General features: G+C 40.2%; 1 protein-coding gene and 1 long non-coding RNA gene across 5 annotated transcripts in view; one reads left to right on the top strand and one right to left on the bottom strand.

Moving 5' to 3' along the window:
• LOC130355769 (uncharacterized) overlaps nucleotides 1-16,522 on the bottom strand; it is a 161,769-nt gene that overhangs the window by 21,215 nt on the left and 124,032 nt on the right. The window lies entirely within an intron of this gene.
• The window catches only part of P2RX1 (purinergic receptor P2X 1), a 199,617-nt gene that overhangs the window by 77,183 nt on the left and 105,912 nt on the right, over nucleotides 1-16,522 (top strand). For 2 of the 4 annotated variants that reach the window (XM_056556399.1, XM_056556403.1), the window contains exons 3-5: nucleotides 2,415-2,486; nucleotides 2,986-3,052; nucleotides 16,202-16,237. In XM_056556399.1, coding sequence (XP_056412374.1) covers nucleotides 2,415-2,486; nucleotides 2,986-3,052; nucleotides 16,202-16,237 — 175 coding nt within the window. The remainder of the gene's footprint in view (nucleotides 1-2,414; nucleotides 2,487-2,985; nucleotides 3,053-16,201; nucleotides 16,238-16,522) is intronic. The other 2 variants (XM_056556400.1, XM_056556401.1) reach the window with 2 other exon arrangements.

Below are 16,522 nucleotides of genomic sequence, written 5' to 3'. Positions count from 1 at the left end.
CACTATCTTATCAGAGATGAGTTTGACTTGCTAGCTGAAAGCTATCCCTCCTCCAAGACAGTATCCAGGACCCCCCAAAATACAAAAACTGAGAAATGAGTGGACACTTTCCTAAATATCCTTAGGTACGGAAATCTATTCTCACAAAACAAGATATCCTAAAACAGAAAAAAAGATTGTAAGAAATAGTGTAGGCTGCAACTCCACATATGACAAAATATATATGATTTTATTGCCGTGCAAATGCGACTAGACATGCACAATTAAATAACAATTAAAAAAAAAAACTGTATAAGATATATTTACACCTCAGACCCTGAAATCCCAAAGGTGAAACATTTATAGCGCTTTTGGCCCCAGAAAACTGTAGTGGCTGAAAAACATATACTATTGGTTGCCTACTTTTAATGTTTTACATCTAATAACAAAGCTTGTTTTTATATGGATTTGATCCTGTACCAGTTTTTGCTTTATCTGGATGTAATCTCTAATTTTTTGTAATCCCCTCTCCCCCTCCTTTTACTTTGTTATTATCAACAGAAACAACATTTTACAGCTTAGACCAGGGCTGCTTTTGTTATATAACCCCTTTCATTCTGTAATGCTGTTGCTGTTTGCCTTTCTGATCACACAGCACCTTGTAACTCCAGTGCATCAAAATTTCCTCCCTTCCCCACACATGCCATATATAATAGTGCACTGTAAATTATCTCCCAGCACTGTGCCAGCCTGTTCAGTCCAGTGCACTTTCTCCAGCAGTATGTCATGGCAAAGCAAAGAAGAGTATTTGCTGTGTTGGGATTGGGCATGGAAGTAAAAGGAAAATAAGTCCTGTATGTCCTTGCAAACAGCTGAGCTCTGGTCCCACCTGTGAAATGTAAAGACTGAGAAATGGCTGTGCATCATAGAGGGAGGCTCTCCAGGGCTCAATAAGGCTGCATTCACACCACGTTTTTGCATTACAGTTCCCGTATGCATTTTCTATGTGAAAACCGTATGGAACCGTATTGAAAACCGTATGCCAAAAGATGTAAAAAAGTTAAAAACGGATGCAACCGGATGTCATTTTTCAAACTGTATACGGTTTTTAACTGTATACGGGTTAAAATTTGTACACACGTTTTGATACAGTTTAGTCAGGTTTTGAGGAATCAGTTTTTCCTCAAAAACCTGATACGGGAACTGTATTGCAAAAACGTGGTGTGCATGCAGCCTAACAGCAGTGAGAGCTCTAAAATACTCTTTTCACAACTATGAAGGGGTTAATTCAAATTCTATTGATAGTACAGATACATTTTCAGACTTCTGCAATCACTCTACCCAAGATCACCTTTCTCTGACGCTCTCACAGCAGGCTCCCCTAAGACTCCCCCTTTGTTATGCACTTTCTTTGAGGACCACTCCATGCCTCCAGCCTATGTCTTCATTACAGCAGATTGCTGCCTGCCATGTGACTTAGTGTGTCAAGAGTCTTAATTGTAGCCTTCCCTATTTATGGTACTATAAAGCCTTTTTGTTGTTAGGATTCAGGAAGAAGAAAACTAAAACATATTCTTGTCCTTAAGGAAAAATATTGGTTTGTCTCAAAGAGGTTTTCTGGTAAAAAAGTGTTTTAATAAATAAATAAATATATATATATATCCGGGCTGCCTGCTTAAAGAGGAACTAACAGCTAGTTTACCCACACTAAACCCAAAATATTGGGTTATAGTGTGGATGAATACCTTTAAAAAAAAAAAAGGTTACTCACATTTTTATGGAAAAGTATTTCCAGAGTTCTGCCTGTTTATATTTCTGTAAGCTATTGCGCTCCTGTGCGCAATGGAGACAGGGAGCCAGCTCACTGAGCTCCCCTGCTGCCTCCATATATTTACTGCCCAGGCTGCCCCTCAATAATGAAGGCTGCAGGAGATCAAGGAAGGTAAGTACAGGTGTGTTTTTTGTTTGTTTAAGTAGGCAGATTGGGCATATTTAAAAAAATAAAAAAACACATTTTATTTTACTTTATTAGGAGGCATGAATATTTTTTACTTTATTATTTTGGAATATGTGTATATTGTAAAACATTATTGCCAATGTTCATAAAATACAGATGTTTTTTTAAGAAGATTGCCAGGACATACCGTTATGATGGACTGCTGTGAAAACAAAGCAATTGGATGTAACAGTATGTCCATTTATGGGAAGGTGTATTTAGATAAATAATAGTCATGGTGAAGTAATAATCTCATTGGCACTGATTTGAACCTCTAAATATAAGGCCTTTTTAACCCAAAACAGTTTTCAAGTGTTACCGTTCTGTAAAGAGTCATAGATAAAACAAGCTAGAATATTTCTGTAATAGTACCAATAGATTATATACTATACTAAACTTCTTCGCTGCTGTCATATGGTATTCTTTTCTTTTCCCCCAGGGAGACAACTCTTTTGTTGTGATGACGAACTTCATAATTACTCCAAAGCAACAAATGGGCTACTGTAATGAGGTATGAACAACCAATCATAAGACAGCAGGATTCATTTGTTACTGTGGGGTTTTTGTTTTGTTTTTTATTTAGAAGTGTTTTGCTTGAGTAGAAATGTTTGGAGCAGTTTTTTGGGATTCTAATGTAATCTGTGAAATTTTAGTCCACTATTCCCTAATAAAGGTAGAATGTGAATTTGAAAATTCTTTATAATGGAAATAAGCCTTCAGGGACAGAAGCTAAAAATAAGGGGTTAGATGTGTGTGTTAATAGAAAGTTTTATAATACATCTACTAAGCATGATCTATCTGAAAGTGCTTGAAAATCCTGGGAATATGCAACTATTCAGAGCCAAATAAGGTCAGTTTCTTTTTATAAAGGGTTTTTTGCCAAGTAGCTTAAGAATGCTTTAAATCATGTTTAATGTACTCAAGATGCAAAACACAGGACAGTAGCATTGGCAGGGGAAGTTATCTAAGCATCTAAACACTGCAATTCTTAGTAATATTTATGTTTCCAGCTTCCCAATGAAGCACCTTGCAAAACTGATGATGACTGCAAAGCAATGTCTACTCGACTAACCCAAGGTATGCTGTGTTTGCCATGAAGTATGTCTTCAAAAAATGCTGGTGAAAGAATACGTGTTTAAGAAAATGTTCATGTCCCCGCTCATCATATTCACTGAATTCATGCATGTTGTCCATTATTTAACCTTTCCCTATCTAGTGTATTCTAAAGTGTTATGTTGTCTGAAGTGCCAAAGATATGTTCATATTGTATCTGACACCTGCAAATAATAACCTACCAGGATCAAATTAATGTTTAACTTTTCTTGTAAACATGAAATATTAGTTAAAATATAACATGAAAATTGAGCTTTGCCTTACAGCATAAATGCAGGGGTGGAATGATGAATGCCCAAGATGTAGTTCACAGAGAAAAATACAATGTCACCCCCTCTAATTTAATACACTGTCCCCCCCAACTACAGCAGTAGTCCTCCTGAGATGCTGCTCTGGCCTCGGCTAATCAGGCCTGGCACCAAGGAAAGGATGCAGGCAGTATGAAAAGTAATCACCCTGCCTTGCAGGGAGCATTGATCCAAGGGGTCCTAAGTTCGTGGTTGAATATAAGGCATTTCTGCTTCTCCCAGTTCCCCAATCTGACTGTTATTATAACAATTGGATAGAGAGAACTGGTCGAATCCTACTCCTGGATAAATGTTAGTCAAGTATGCAAAAAATGCACTATATCAGAACTTACTATGGTGTAATTTGAGACCTACTATATAGGATATAACTACAGATATGGCAATAGAAAAAGAGGGTCAAAACATCATGTATACTTTAGCCCACTGTAAAATTTATGTTTTGCTTTCAATCATGGCCTGTTTGCAGATTCCCATTTTATCTGTTAAAATATAGGTTGTAGCAGATTAAAAAAAGTGCTGTTCTTGATCAGGGTATGTCACAGCAATATGCTTTGGCTTGTTTTATTATTTTCATACCATTTCTGACTAATAGTTGTCACCCTTAAAGGGGTACTCCAGTGGAAAAAAAAATGTAAATCAACCGGTGCCAGAAAGTTTAACAAACTTCGATTAAAAAATCTTAATCCTTCCAGTACTTATCAGCTGCTGTATGCGCCACAGGAAGTTGAGTAGTTCTCTTCATTCTGACCACATGGCTCTCACCTGAAACCTCTGAACATGTCAGGAACTGTCCAGAGCAGGAGAGGTTTGCTACAGGGATTGGCTTCTACTCTGTACAGTTCCTGACATGGACATAGGTGTCAGCAGCGAGCACTGTGCTCAGACTGAAAGGAACAACTAAACTTCATGTGGAGCATACAGTACTGGAAGGATTAAGATTTTTTTTAAAGATGTAAGTAATTTACAATTTATAATCTATTTAACTTTCTGGAGCCAGTTTATTAACCCCTTAATGACCAAGGATGTATAATTACATCTTTTGCCTGCTCCCGCAGGGTCACGCGGTGTCGTAACTGAAGCCGGGACCCGGGGATGATAGCACGTGGCAGCAGCTGCAGTGCCGTGCGCTATTAACCCTTTAGACGCGGCGTTCAAAGTTGAATGCCGCTTCTAAATCGAAAGTAAAAGCTTTCCGGCTGCTCAGTGGGGCTGATCGGGACAACCGCAGTGAAAATGCTGTGTCCCGATCAGCTGGGACGCGAGCGGAGGTCCTCTTACCTTCCTCCGGCGCGTCTGTTCTGCGATTGATTGCTCCAAGCCTGAGATGTAGGCTTGAGCAATCAGCCGCTGATAACACTGATCAATACGAAGCTATGGCTTTGCAATGATCAGTGTAAAAGATCAGTGTGTGCAGTGTTATAGCCCCCTATGGGAGCTATAACACTGCAAAAAAAAGTGTTAATAAATTTGATTTAACCCTTTTCCTAATAAAAGTCCAACTCAACCCCCTTTTCCCACTAAAAAACAAACAAACAAACATGTACATAAAAACATATGTGGTATCGCCGGGTGCGTAAATGTCCGAACTATAAAAATATATCATTAATTAAACCGCACGGTCAATGGCGTATGCCCAAAGATATTCCAAATTCCAAAATAACGTATTTTTGGTCACTTTTTATATCATGAAAAATTTTATAAAAAGCTATCAAAAAGTCTGATCAATACAAAAATGGTACCGCTAAAAACTGAGCCCTCATACCGCCCCATACGCGGTAAAATTAAAAAAAGTTACAGGGGTCAGAAAAGGACATTTTTAAAAGTATACATTTTCCTACATGTAGTTATGATTTTTTCCAGAAGTACGACAAAATCAAACCTATATAAGTAGGGTACCATTTTAATCATATGGACCTACAGAATAAAGATAAGGTGTAATTTTACAGAAAAATGTACTGCGTAGAAACGGAAGCCCCCAAAAGTTACAAAATGGAATTTTTTCTTCAATTTTGTCGCACAATGATTTTGTTTCTGTTTCGCCGTAGCTTTTTGGGTAAAATTACTGATATCACTGCAAAGTAGAATTGGTGGTGCAAAAAATAAACCATCATATGGATTTTAGGTGCAAAATTGAAAGGGTTATGATTTTTAAAAGGTGAGGAGGAAAAAACGAAATTGCAAAAACGGAAAAACCGGCCGACCAATCACCCATCCAGCTGGGTGGCATCGGCAGTGGAGGGAGGGGGTGATCGGCGGTGGGGGGTGTGGGGAGGCTTACCCGGGGTCCGGTGTGGAGACGGTCCCAAGCGGCAGTGTTTTCCAGTGGCGGCATGGTCCCCAGCGGCGGCGGTCGCGGCGGTCTTCGGCAGAGCGACCTAACAGCAGGAGGTAAGCGCTGTTTGCCTCCTGCTATTGCCTAGCAACAACTTCCAGCATGCACAGCCAAAGGGCATGCTGGGAGTTGTAGTTTTGCAACAGCTAGAGGCACAACTGCAACTCCCAGCATGCCCTTTGGCTGTTTGGGCATGCTGGGAGTTGTTGTTATGTAGTTATGAAAAAGTATGCCTCCAGCTGTTGCATAACTACATCTCCCACCATTCATTGACAGTCAAAGGCATGCTGAGAGCTGTAGTTGTGTGCCTCCAGCTGTTGCAAAACTACAGCGCTCAGCATGCCCTTCGGCTGTCAGTGCATACTGAGAGTTGTATTTTTGCAACAGCTGAAGGCACAATGGTTGTGAAACACAGAGTTGGTTACCTCACTCAATGTTTCGCAACCAGTGTGCCTCTAGCTGTTGCAAAACTACAACTCCCAGTATGCATTGACAGACCGTACATGCTGGGAGTTGTAGTTTTGCAACAGTTGGAGGCACGCTGGTTGCGAAACACTGAGTTAAGTAACAAACGCTCAGTGTTTTGCAACCAGTGTGCCTCCAGCTGTTGCATAACTACAACCCCCAGCATGCATGGACAGCCAAAGGGCATGCTGGAAATTTTTGTAGTTTGTCTCCAGCTGTTGCATGACTACAAGTCCCAGCATGCCCTTCGGTTGTCACTGCATGCTAAAAGTTGTCATTTTTGCAACAGCTGAGGGCACATTGGTTGCGAAACACTGAGCGTTTGTTACCTAACTCAGTGTTTCACAACCAGTGTGCCTCCAGCTGTTGCAAACTACAGCTCCCAGCATGCATTGACAGACCATACATGCTGGGAGTTGTAGTTTTGTAACAGCTGGAGGCACATTGGTTGTGAAACACTGAGTGAAGTAACAAACTGTCAGTGTTTTGCAACCAGTGAGCCTCCAGCTGTTGCATAACTACAACCACAGTATGCACTGACAGACAAAGGGTATGCTGGGAGTTGTAGTTTTGCAACATCTGGAGGCTTGCCCCCCCCCCCCCCCCCAACACTCACACACACATGTGAATGTACAGGGTACAATGTACATTCACACGGGCAGGGGTTTACAGTGAGCTCAAACTCCCAGCGGAAAACTCGCTGTGAACCCCCACCGTGTGAATGTACCCTAAAAACACTACACTACACTAACACATAATAAAACATATACCCCTACACAGTCCCCCCCCCCCCCCCCCCCCCAATGAAAGTGAAAATGTTTGGTACGGCACTGTTTCCAAAATGTAGTTTGTAACGCAATTTCTCCTGAGTACGGAAATACCCCGAATGTGGATGTAAAATGCTCTGCGGGGGCACAACAAAGCTCAGGAGTGAAAGCGCCATGTACATTTGGGGTCATTTGCTCCGGGGTGGCTGATCGTTACAGAGGTTCTAACATAAACACACAAAAAAAAATAACACCCACATGATACCACATTTTGGAAACTAAACTGCTTACAGAACATAACAAGGGGTATAGTGAGCCTTAACACCCCACAGGTGTTTGATGAATTTTTATTAAAGTTGGACGCGAAAATGAAAATGTTAAATTTTTTCACTAAATGCTGTATTTATCACAAATTTTTCATTTTCACAAGGGGTAATAAGAAAACAAAACCCTCAAAATTTGTAACCCCATTTCTACACCCCTCACAGAATGCAATAAGGGGTGCAGTGAGCATTTATGCCCCACAGGTGTCTGACAGATTTTTGGAACAGTGGTCCATGAAAATGAAAAATCTTATTTTTCATTTGCACAGCAAACTTTTCCAAAAGTCTGTCAAAAGTGTAAATGCTCACTGCACCCATTGTTACATTTGGTGAGCAGTGTAGTTTCTGAAATAGGATCATATGTCTTCCTGCACCATGGGGGCTTTGTAAATGCACATGGCCCCCGACTTGAATTCTAGTCAAATTCTCTCTCCAAAAGCCCAATGGCGCTCCTTCTCTTCTGAGCATTGTAATTCGCCCGCAGAGCACTTTACATCCACACATGGGATATTTCCATATTCAGAAGAAACTGAGTTACAAAAAATTATAATTTTCATTTACACAACTGACTTTAATGAAAAGTCGTCAAACACCTGTGAGGTGTTAAGGTTCACTGTACCCCTTGTTACGTTCCTTCAGGGGTGTAGTTTCCAAAATAGTATGCCATGTGTTTTTTTTTGCTTTCCAAAAGCCAAATATGGCTCCTTTTCTTCTGAGCATTGTAGTGTGCACGCCGTGCACTTGATGTCCAAACATGGGGTATTTCCATACTCAGAAGAGATGGGGTTACAAATTTTAGGGGGCATTTTCTCCTATTATCCCTTGTAAAAATGTAAAATTTGGGGGAAAGCTAGCATTTTAGTGAATAAAAAAATAATAATTTACACATCCAACTTTAACGAAAAGTTGTCAAACACCTGTGGGGTGTTAAGGCTCACTGTACCCCTTGTTATGTTCTTTGAGGGGTTTATTTTTTAAAATAGTATGCCATATGTTTTAGTTTTTTGCTGTTCTGGCACCATAGGGGCTTCCTAAATGTGACATGCCCCCCAAAAACCATTTCAGAAAAACTCACTCTCCATTGTCCCTCCTTCCCTTCTGAGCCCTCTAGTGCACCCGCAGAGCATTTTACGTACACATAAGAGGTACTTCCTTACTCGAGAGAAGTTGAGTTTCAAATTTTAAAAATTCAATAACTGGGTCTACAAGAACATGAGAGTGTAAAAAATGTATTTTCTCTTTCACTTTGCTGTTATTCCTGTGAAACACCTAAAGGGTTAACACACTTTCTGAATGTCATTTTAAATACTTTGAGGGGTGCAGTTTTTATAATGGGGTAATATATAGAAAAAACACAGAGGGAGCCAGCACTGGATGACCACTGGGGATGTGCCCGTAATCCACCCGAATGCCAAGGACGGGTACACTTCACAATCTCTCCAAAGGAAACAGCATGTTTCCTTTGGAGAGATTGGGGTAATTTATAGGGTATTTCTAATATGAAGGCCCTTCAAATCCACTTCAAAATTGAACTGGTCCCTGAAAAATTCCAATTTTGAAAATGTTGTCAAAAATTGGAAAATTGCTGCTGAACTTTGAAGCCCTCTAATGTCTTCAAAAAGTAAAACCACATCAACTTTATGATGCCAACATAAAGTAGACATATTGTATATGTGAATCAATACATCATTTATTTGGGATGTCCATTTTCCTTATAAGCAGAGAGATACAAATTTAAGAAAAAAAATGCAACATTTTAAAAATTTTCATAAAATTTTGGAACTTTTCACCAAGTAATAATGCAGGTATCAACAAAAATTTACCACTAACATAAAGTAGAATATGTCCCGAAAAAACAATCTCGGAATTAGAAAGAAAAGTAAAAGCATTCCAGAGTTATTAATGCTTAAAGTGACAGTGGTCAGATGTGCAAAAAATACCCTTAAAGGGTTAATCATTCCATACAGTAAATGTGAGGAAAGATTTAGCTCCCAGACTCCTTTAAGTATCAATGTGAAACTCCATCCTATATTATTCTTGTTTACACTTTTACGGTAGTTATGTATTGTACACATACAAATGTTGTCTGATACATTCAGTGCAGCCTTTCTTAAAGGTAAAGTTATACACTGTAGTAAAGTTTTATGACATATGTTACTTTAACACTTTGACTCAAAGGAGCCCCCTGTAGCAGTTTCTCTTACATTAAGGAACAAACCAATAATGTACCCATCAAAAGCACTCAATCCACATGACTTTCAACCAAAAGAACACTAGATCTGAGGCAAACTATACAGACCCTGTTTGGCTGGTTCCAAACATAATCTGGATATCTTGTCTTATTTTTGTTCTTAACATTCACCCTTTGAACTTTAGAGATTGTCTCTAAAATTTACCTGAAACTACAAGTATCAAAAGTTGTTTTCAGGCGGGCGCCTTTTTAAAAAGTACACATAATTCTGGGAAAAGTTGCATACATTTGATGCTGGACACTTAGGGTTCAACATTAAAGCTGTCTGCATGGTTACTATACCTGAATTACCGGTACCAATTTTGTATGACCTCATACTAATAAACAGCACATGTGACAGTTGACAGACATCCACGATACACATGCAGTGATTATGGTGTGAGAGACAAAGCTGCCAGCTTCCGATGACATCCTGCTACCCTACTGTGCTCTGTGATTGGCTGAGCGGGGAGTGGACATCATCTGAAGCTAGGAGGCTGCCATGTGTGACACCAGCCTAACTTTTGTATTTTTCTATCTTCAAAGTTGTGTGAGGGCTTTGTTTTCCACTCTGTTCTATATTTTTTATCGGTACCATTTTGGTGAGCACTCTGGTCTTTGTTTACTAGGTGCCCACATAAATGGCCTCAGTGGTCGTTAGCCATACTAATGGTATTATGGCTCTCACTGCTTAGCAGTGATGGCAGGATTACTACACATGACCGCTGAGGTCACTGATTCACTGCAGCGATCACACGTGGGATGCTTGTAAAGACGGGGGTGCCCACTGGAGCTTCTGCGCTGGATCACTGTAAGATAAAAAGGTAAGTAAAGGTTTTATGGTTTTTTTACTCGATTTTAATCTTAGTTTTTCCAAGAGTTGGATACCCCCTTTAAGGCAATTTTCACAGAAGGTAAATATGGATGTTCATGTGAAAGGTGACAGCTGTCAGTTTAGATAATCAGATCAGCGGTCGGGCTGGGACACAAAAATATATCCACGTCACGGGCTACACTTTGAATTTTTGTAGTGCTACTAATCGGTTGTAACCTTTGTGCTGCAGCTGAAGCCAAAGCATTACATTGGGGGAGATTTATCAAAGGATTTAGACTGGTTTTTCCCCATCTAAATTTGTTGCACAGAAAGTCGCAGTCTAAATATGTGCGACTTTTTTGCAACTTTTGCATTAAAGGATTTTTAGAACATGATGCGTTCTAGTCTATTTTAGACGGAAAAATGCATTGGTGCTGAATTTATCAAAAGCGACTTTTCAGCAACAAGTCGCATCGGCTGAAAGTACGCTGAAATATCAGACCATGTTGGAGCAGGTTTAAATACAGTCTAAAGCATAGATCACAAAGTCAGTGAGCAGAATTTATCAAGAGCCATACGACTTTTGATAAATTAGGCACACAATAGACCAGCCTAATGCTCTGTAGTTTGGTCTATATTGATGCGGGACATAGACAGCTTTTATAATTCTCCCCCATTGAGTCATATGTAATCTTGTGGACTACCGCTGTATCTCAGTAATTGAAATCAACCAGTAGCGCTACAAGAAGTCACAGTAAAGCCAAGGGCTTATACTCATATGAAATCAGCCTTAGGGTCTTACTTGTTTCTGTCAAAGCCAGTCAGTATTAGTGCAGCTTAAAAAGCTATTCCTTATAACTCAGTGGTGTTACATTTAACTGTCAGCCATCAGGCGACATTTATCTTATGATAAGGCATCATAATTCTTCAACTTCTGCTCCATAGAACTGAGGCTCTAGAGGACAGCCACACAGAGTTACCATAAGAAAATATACACAAAGCCAACAGCATCAGCCCTCACAGGGGAGTCCAGTGCAATTAGTTAGAGTAAAATCAGTAAGAATAGCATTAATGAACAAGAATGAACAAGAGCATAGACTTATGGTCTTAAAAAAACAACTATGCCACAGATACCTCTTTTAAAACTAAAGAACAAAGCACACAAGCGGTAAATGAATACCTGGAAAACATTGCCCCAGGAAATATATCACATAGAAAATCCCATGGAAAGTAGGAGATTTGGGACCGGATATCTGGTGGACCACAGGAGTCACAGAGCCTCGAAGTGCTCCCTCATGTCTAAGAGGGTGGCATTAATCTTTTCATATTGCATTTTAAGAGACTTGATTCTGAACAACCATGACTGAAAGAAAGGAGGTCTTGTTCTGCGCAGCAATATGGATTTTAGTCTCTAGGGCAAAAAATGGTATCAATTTCTCATGCCAGGAAGCCCATTATGTAACAGAAAGACTGAGAGTTTAATTATTTATCCTAAGAATCTGTGTCTAAAAGTTGGGACTTAGATAAGTCTGTGGTCTCCCACTTCCATGCATTCCTAAGAAGGTAGTAGGTACATTAGGGTAGATATAATGAAGTCTAGCCAGCACATAATAACATGAAGAGCAATGTGGAGGACCATACCTGAATAAACTCACTGCAGCATACCCGAGTGCCTCCATATCTTTCTTCATGAGTTGGCTCTGTATTTTCTGTATGAGCACCAGGGGGGGGGGGGCGCAAGTGGAGGATCCGCGAGTAGCGTGGGTGATTGCTCTATAACTACAGAGACAGTTTGCGTCCCAGCGGCAGTGCCAACATTTACTGTTTCTTCCTTATTGGATAACATGAAAAGCTTAAGTGTCAGGACTGTGCCGTTGCAAGAATGATTTGTCTTTCTTTTAGTAATATATGCATGAAATAAATTGATTTCTATGTGGAAGGCAATGTCCTTGCGGTTCTAGCACTGGTTGAATCAGTCGGCATACGGCACCTTAGCATTCTCTGACCAGAATATTTTTGGCTGGAGAATCTTTAATGTGAATCTAGCCTTAAAGGAAAACTGTCACTTGTTTTCTCCCGCACTATTCACAGATACTGGTGGATAGTGCCGGAGACGCTGATTAAAATGAGCCCTACCTTGTCCGGATTTGCGCAGCCGTTCTCCCGCAATTGTAGTTTTATTATCTGTTGAAATCTTCCCGTAACTGGCATGGGCGGGGCTTCTGTGCTTACCTGGCACTGACGTCAGAGCAGCTTATGAATATTCATCCCCCAGTTAGGAGCGGCAAAGAGAGGGAGAACTGGAGGGAGGGGGAATGAATATTCATAAGCGGCGCTGACGTCAGGGCCAGTTAAGCGCCGAAGCCCCGCCAGTGCCAGTTACAGGAAGATTTCAACAGATAATAAAACTACAATTGCGGGAGAACGGCGGCGCAGATCCGGACAAGGTAGGGCTCATTTTAATCAGCGTTTCCCTTACTATCCACCAGTACCTGTGGATAGTGCGGGAGAAAACAGGTGACAGTTTTCCTTTAAAGGGGTATTCTGGCCCTAATAAATCTTATCCACTATCCAAAAGGATAGGGAATAAGAAGTCTTATTCTGGCCCTAATACATCTTATCCCCTATCCAAAAGGATAGGGAATAAGAAGCCTGGTCTCGGGGGGGGGGGGGGGGGGCCTGCTGCTGGGGACCCCCGCAATCTGTCATTCAGCACCCACCTCAGAGTGTGCAGCGTGACGACCACGGTGCCGGAGTATCAGGACATCACGACTCCATCCCAGTGTGACGTCACACCTTGCCCCCTCAATGTAAGTCTATGGGAGGGAGCGTGACGGCCCCCTCCCATGTATTAGGGCCGAAGTACCTGTTCAATAGTGGTTCAGTATTTAGTAAACACATTACATACGTTCGTATTAATTTAGCCACTTAACCCTTTTTTAACTTTTCCATTCCTGGTTCCATCATTAATTATGTTCCATCCATAGCTAAAACCCTTTTTAAAATAATATGCTTTAATATGCTAACATAATAAATTATGTATGTAAATATATATTATATCAATGGAGTATATATAGTATATTCCTGTATAGATTTGTTAATACAACACATACTACACTTTTTTTTTGCTGTCATTTACTATAAAATTTAAGAATTACTGTCATCAACTTATGATGCAGACATGTAAAAAGTTTTGATCAGACAGGGTCTCAGTGCTGAGATCCTACTGATCTCTTGATATACAGTCATGGCCGTAAATGTTGGCTCCCCTGAAAAAGTTCTAGAAAATGAAGTAATTTTCACAGAAAAGGATTGCAGTAACACATGTTTTGCTATACACATGTTTATTCCCTTTGTGTATATTGGAAGTAAATTGGTCATAATGTCACATGAAACTCCAAAAATGGGCTGGACAAAATTATTGGGGTAGGCAATATAAAAATTACACCTGAAAGCAGATAAAAAGGAGGGACATTCCCTTAGTCTTTGCATTGTGTGTCTGTGTGTGCCACACTAAACATGGACAACAGAAAGAGGAGAAGAGAACTGTAAGGCCTTTAGAACCAAAATTGTGGAAAAATATCAACAATCTCAAGGTTACAAGTCTATCTCCAGAGATCTAGATTTGCCTTTGTCCACTGTGCGCAACATTATCAAGAAGTTTGCAACCCATAGCACTGTAGCTAATCTCCCTGGGCGTGGATGGAAGAGAAAAAATGATGAAAGGTGTCAACGCAGGATAGTCCAGATGATGGATAAGCAGCCCCAAACAAGTTCCAAAAATATTCAAGCTGTCCTGCAGGCTCAGGGAGCATCAGTGTCAGTGCAAACTATCCGATGACATTTAAATGAAATGAAACGCTATGGCAGGAGACCGAGGAGGACCCCACTTCTAACACAGAGATATAAAAAAGCAAGACTACATTTTGTCAAAATGAACTTGAGTAAGCCAAAATCCTTCTGGGAAAACCTCTTGTGGACAGATGAGACCAAGATAGAGCTTTTTGGTAAAGCGCATCATTCTACTGTTTACCGAAAACGGAATGAGGCCTACAAAGAAAATAACACAGTACCTACAGTGAAATATGGTGGAGGTTCAATGATGATTTGGGGTTGTTTTGCTGCCTCTGGCACTGGGTGCCTTGAATGTGTGCAAGGCATCATGAAATCTGAGGATTACCATAGGATTTTGGGTCTCCCTGTACAGCCCAGTGTCAGAAAGCTGGGTTTGCGTCCGAGATCTTGGTTCTTCCAGCAGGACAATGACCCCAAACATACATCAAAATGCACCCAGAAATGGATGGCAACAAAGCACTAAAGAGTTCTGAAGTGGCCAGCAATGGCTCCAGATGTAAATCCCATTGAACACATGTGGAGAGATCTTAAAATTGCTGTTGGGAAAAGGTGCCCTTCCAATAAGAGAGACCTGGAGCAGTTTGCAAAGGAAGAGTGGTCCAACATTCCAGCTGAGAGGTGTAAGAAGCTTATTGATGGTTACAGGAAGCAATTGATTTCAGTTATTTTTTCCAAAGGGTGTGCAACCAAATATTATGTTAAGGGTGCCAATAATTTTGTCCAGACCATTTTTGGAGTTTGGTGTGACATTATGTCCAATTTGCTTTATTTCCTCCCTTTTTTGTCCCCAATAAACACAAAGGAAATAAACATGTGTATAGCAAAACATGTGTTACTGCAATCCTTTTCTGTGAGAAATACTTCATTTTTTAGAAAAATTTCAGAGGTGCCAACATTTATGGCCATGACTGTAGCTGGGTGAAAATCACAGCAGCATGCTTTACTCCCTGATTCAGCGCTCGCTCTGACTCATTTCAGAAGATAAAATCCATTATAGAAAACGGAGAAAGAGCAGAGTTGAGGAGTGAAAAGCACTTCACACAGAAAGAGATCAGTGGGGGGCTCAACGCTAAAACCAACAATAATGTTTGCATGCCATAACATAAAAATAAGATAGTCCAGCATCCTATTTAGAGCTTCTAAGTATCTGGTAAGTGTATACAGCACATGAAAAGTGTACTGTAAGTGTAGTACACTTTAGTAAGTGTATACAGTACAGTACATGAAAAATAGCAGCAATGTTTCAACCCATTCACACTGTGTGGGTCTTTGTCAAGCTTGTCAAAGACCCACACTTATTTAAGAAATCCTGAGAAGCACTGAATGGGACTTCCATTTTTTATTAAAGGAAAACTGTCAGCCTCAATAAACCTTATACATTGAGTTATAGTGGGGGTGAACAGGAGTCCAATGAGGGGTCACTTACTTAAATAGGTCCAGTAGATCCTGAGATATGTCCCTCAGAAAATCCACTGCTGAATTCAGTGAAATGCGCAGTGCAGGCGGTGCTTCCCATGGGGCGAGGCTTAGTTACTCTACTTCACTAAGATGTGGCGTCACAGACAATGAATATGTAAATTGAACAGATGAAGCCCCACCTCCTGCGAAGCCCCGCCACCACTGCACGATTCACTGAATTCAGCAGCGGATCTTCCGACAGACATATCTCAGGACCTACTGGACATATTTAATTAAGTGACCCCACCCTTGTTGGACTCCTGTTCACCCCCACTATGACCCAGTGTATAAGGTTTAGTGTGGGTGAACAGGCTGACAGTTTTCCTTTAAGTCTGCCAGAAGTGAGTCTGTCCGGTTTTGGTCTTTGTATCTGCCCCTTCTTGGAGACAGTGATGCAGTCCTGCCTGTGAAATTTGTCTGCATGACATGTCAAACATTTTTCTAAATTACAGTAACAATTTAAATGGAAGAGAAATTAATAGAATTAAGGCATTTTTCTTAATGTTACAATTATAAATGTTGATTTAGCTTTTTCTTATCTTTTTGCAAACCACTTAAAAGAAGGAGAGAACAGTGATCTGCCATTAAGTACATCAGGTAACTTCAATCCATCCATAAATAATTTGTTGGTGATTTGTTTACCCTAGTTCCAAATTAAATGTATATATTCTTATTAGTAGAGCACCAACATAATCTACTACAAAGCATATATATATATATATATATATATATATATATATATATATATATAATGTAAGCAGCAGCCTTTATTCTACTGATTCATACACTAGAAAATGATTTAGGTTTTGACTTTTTTTAATTTTAGATTAGATTCCTCTCTGCTACACTATTCTGATCTCACTCATAAAATGAGTCACTCCA

Source organism: Hyla sarda, chromosome 2 (assembly GCF_029499605.1).
Source record: "Hyla sarda isolate aHylSar1 chromosome 2, aHylSar1.hap1, whole genome shotgun sequence".
NCBI classification, from domain to species: domain Eukaryota; kingdom Metazoa; phylum Chordata; class Amphibia; order Anura; family Hylidae; genus Hyla; species Hyla sarda.
This window is presented reverse-complemented; position numbering and strand designations above follow the sequence as displayed.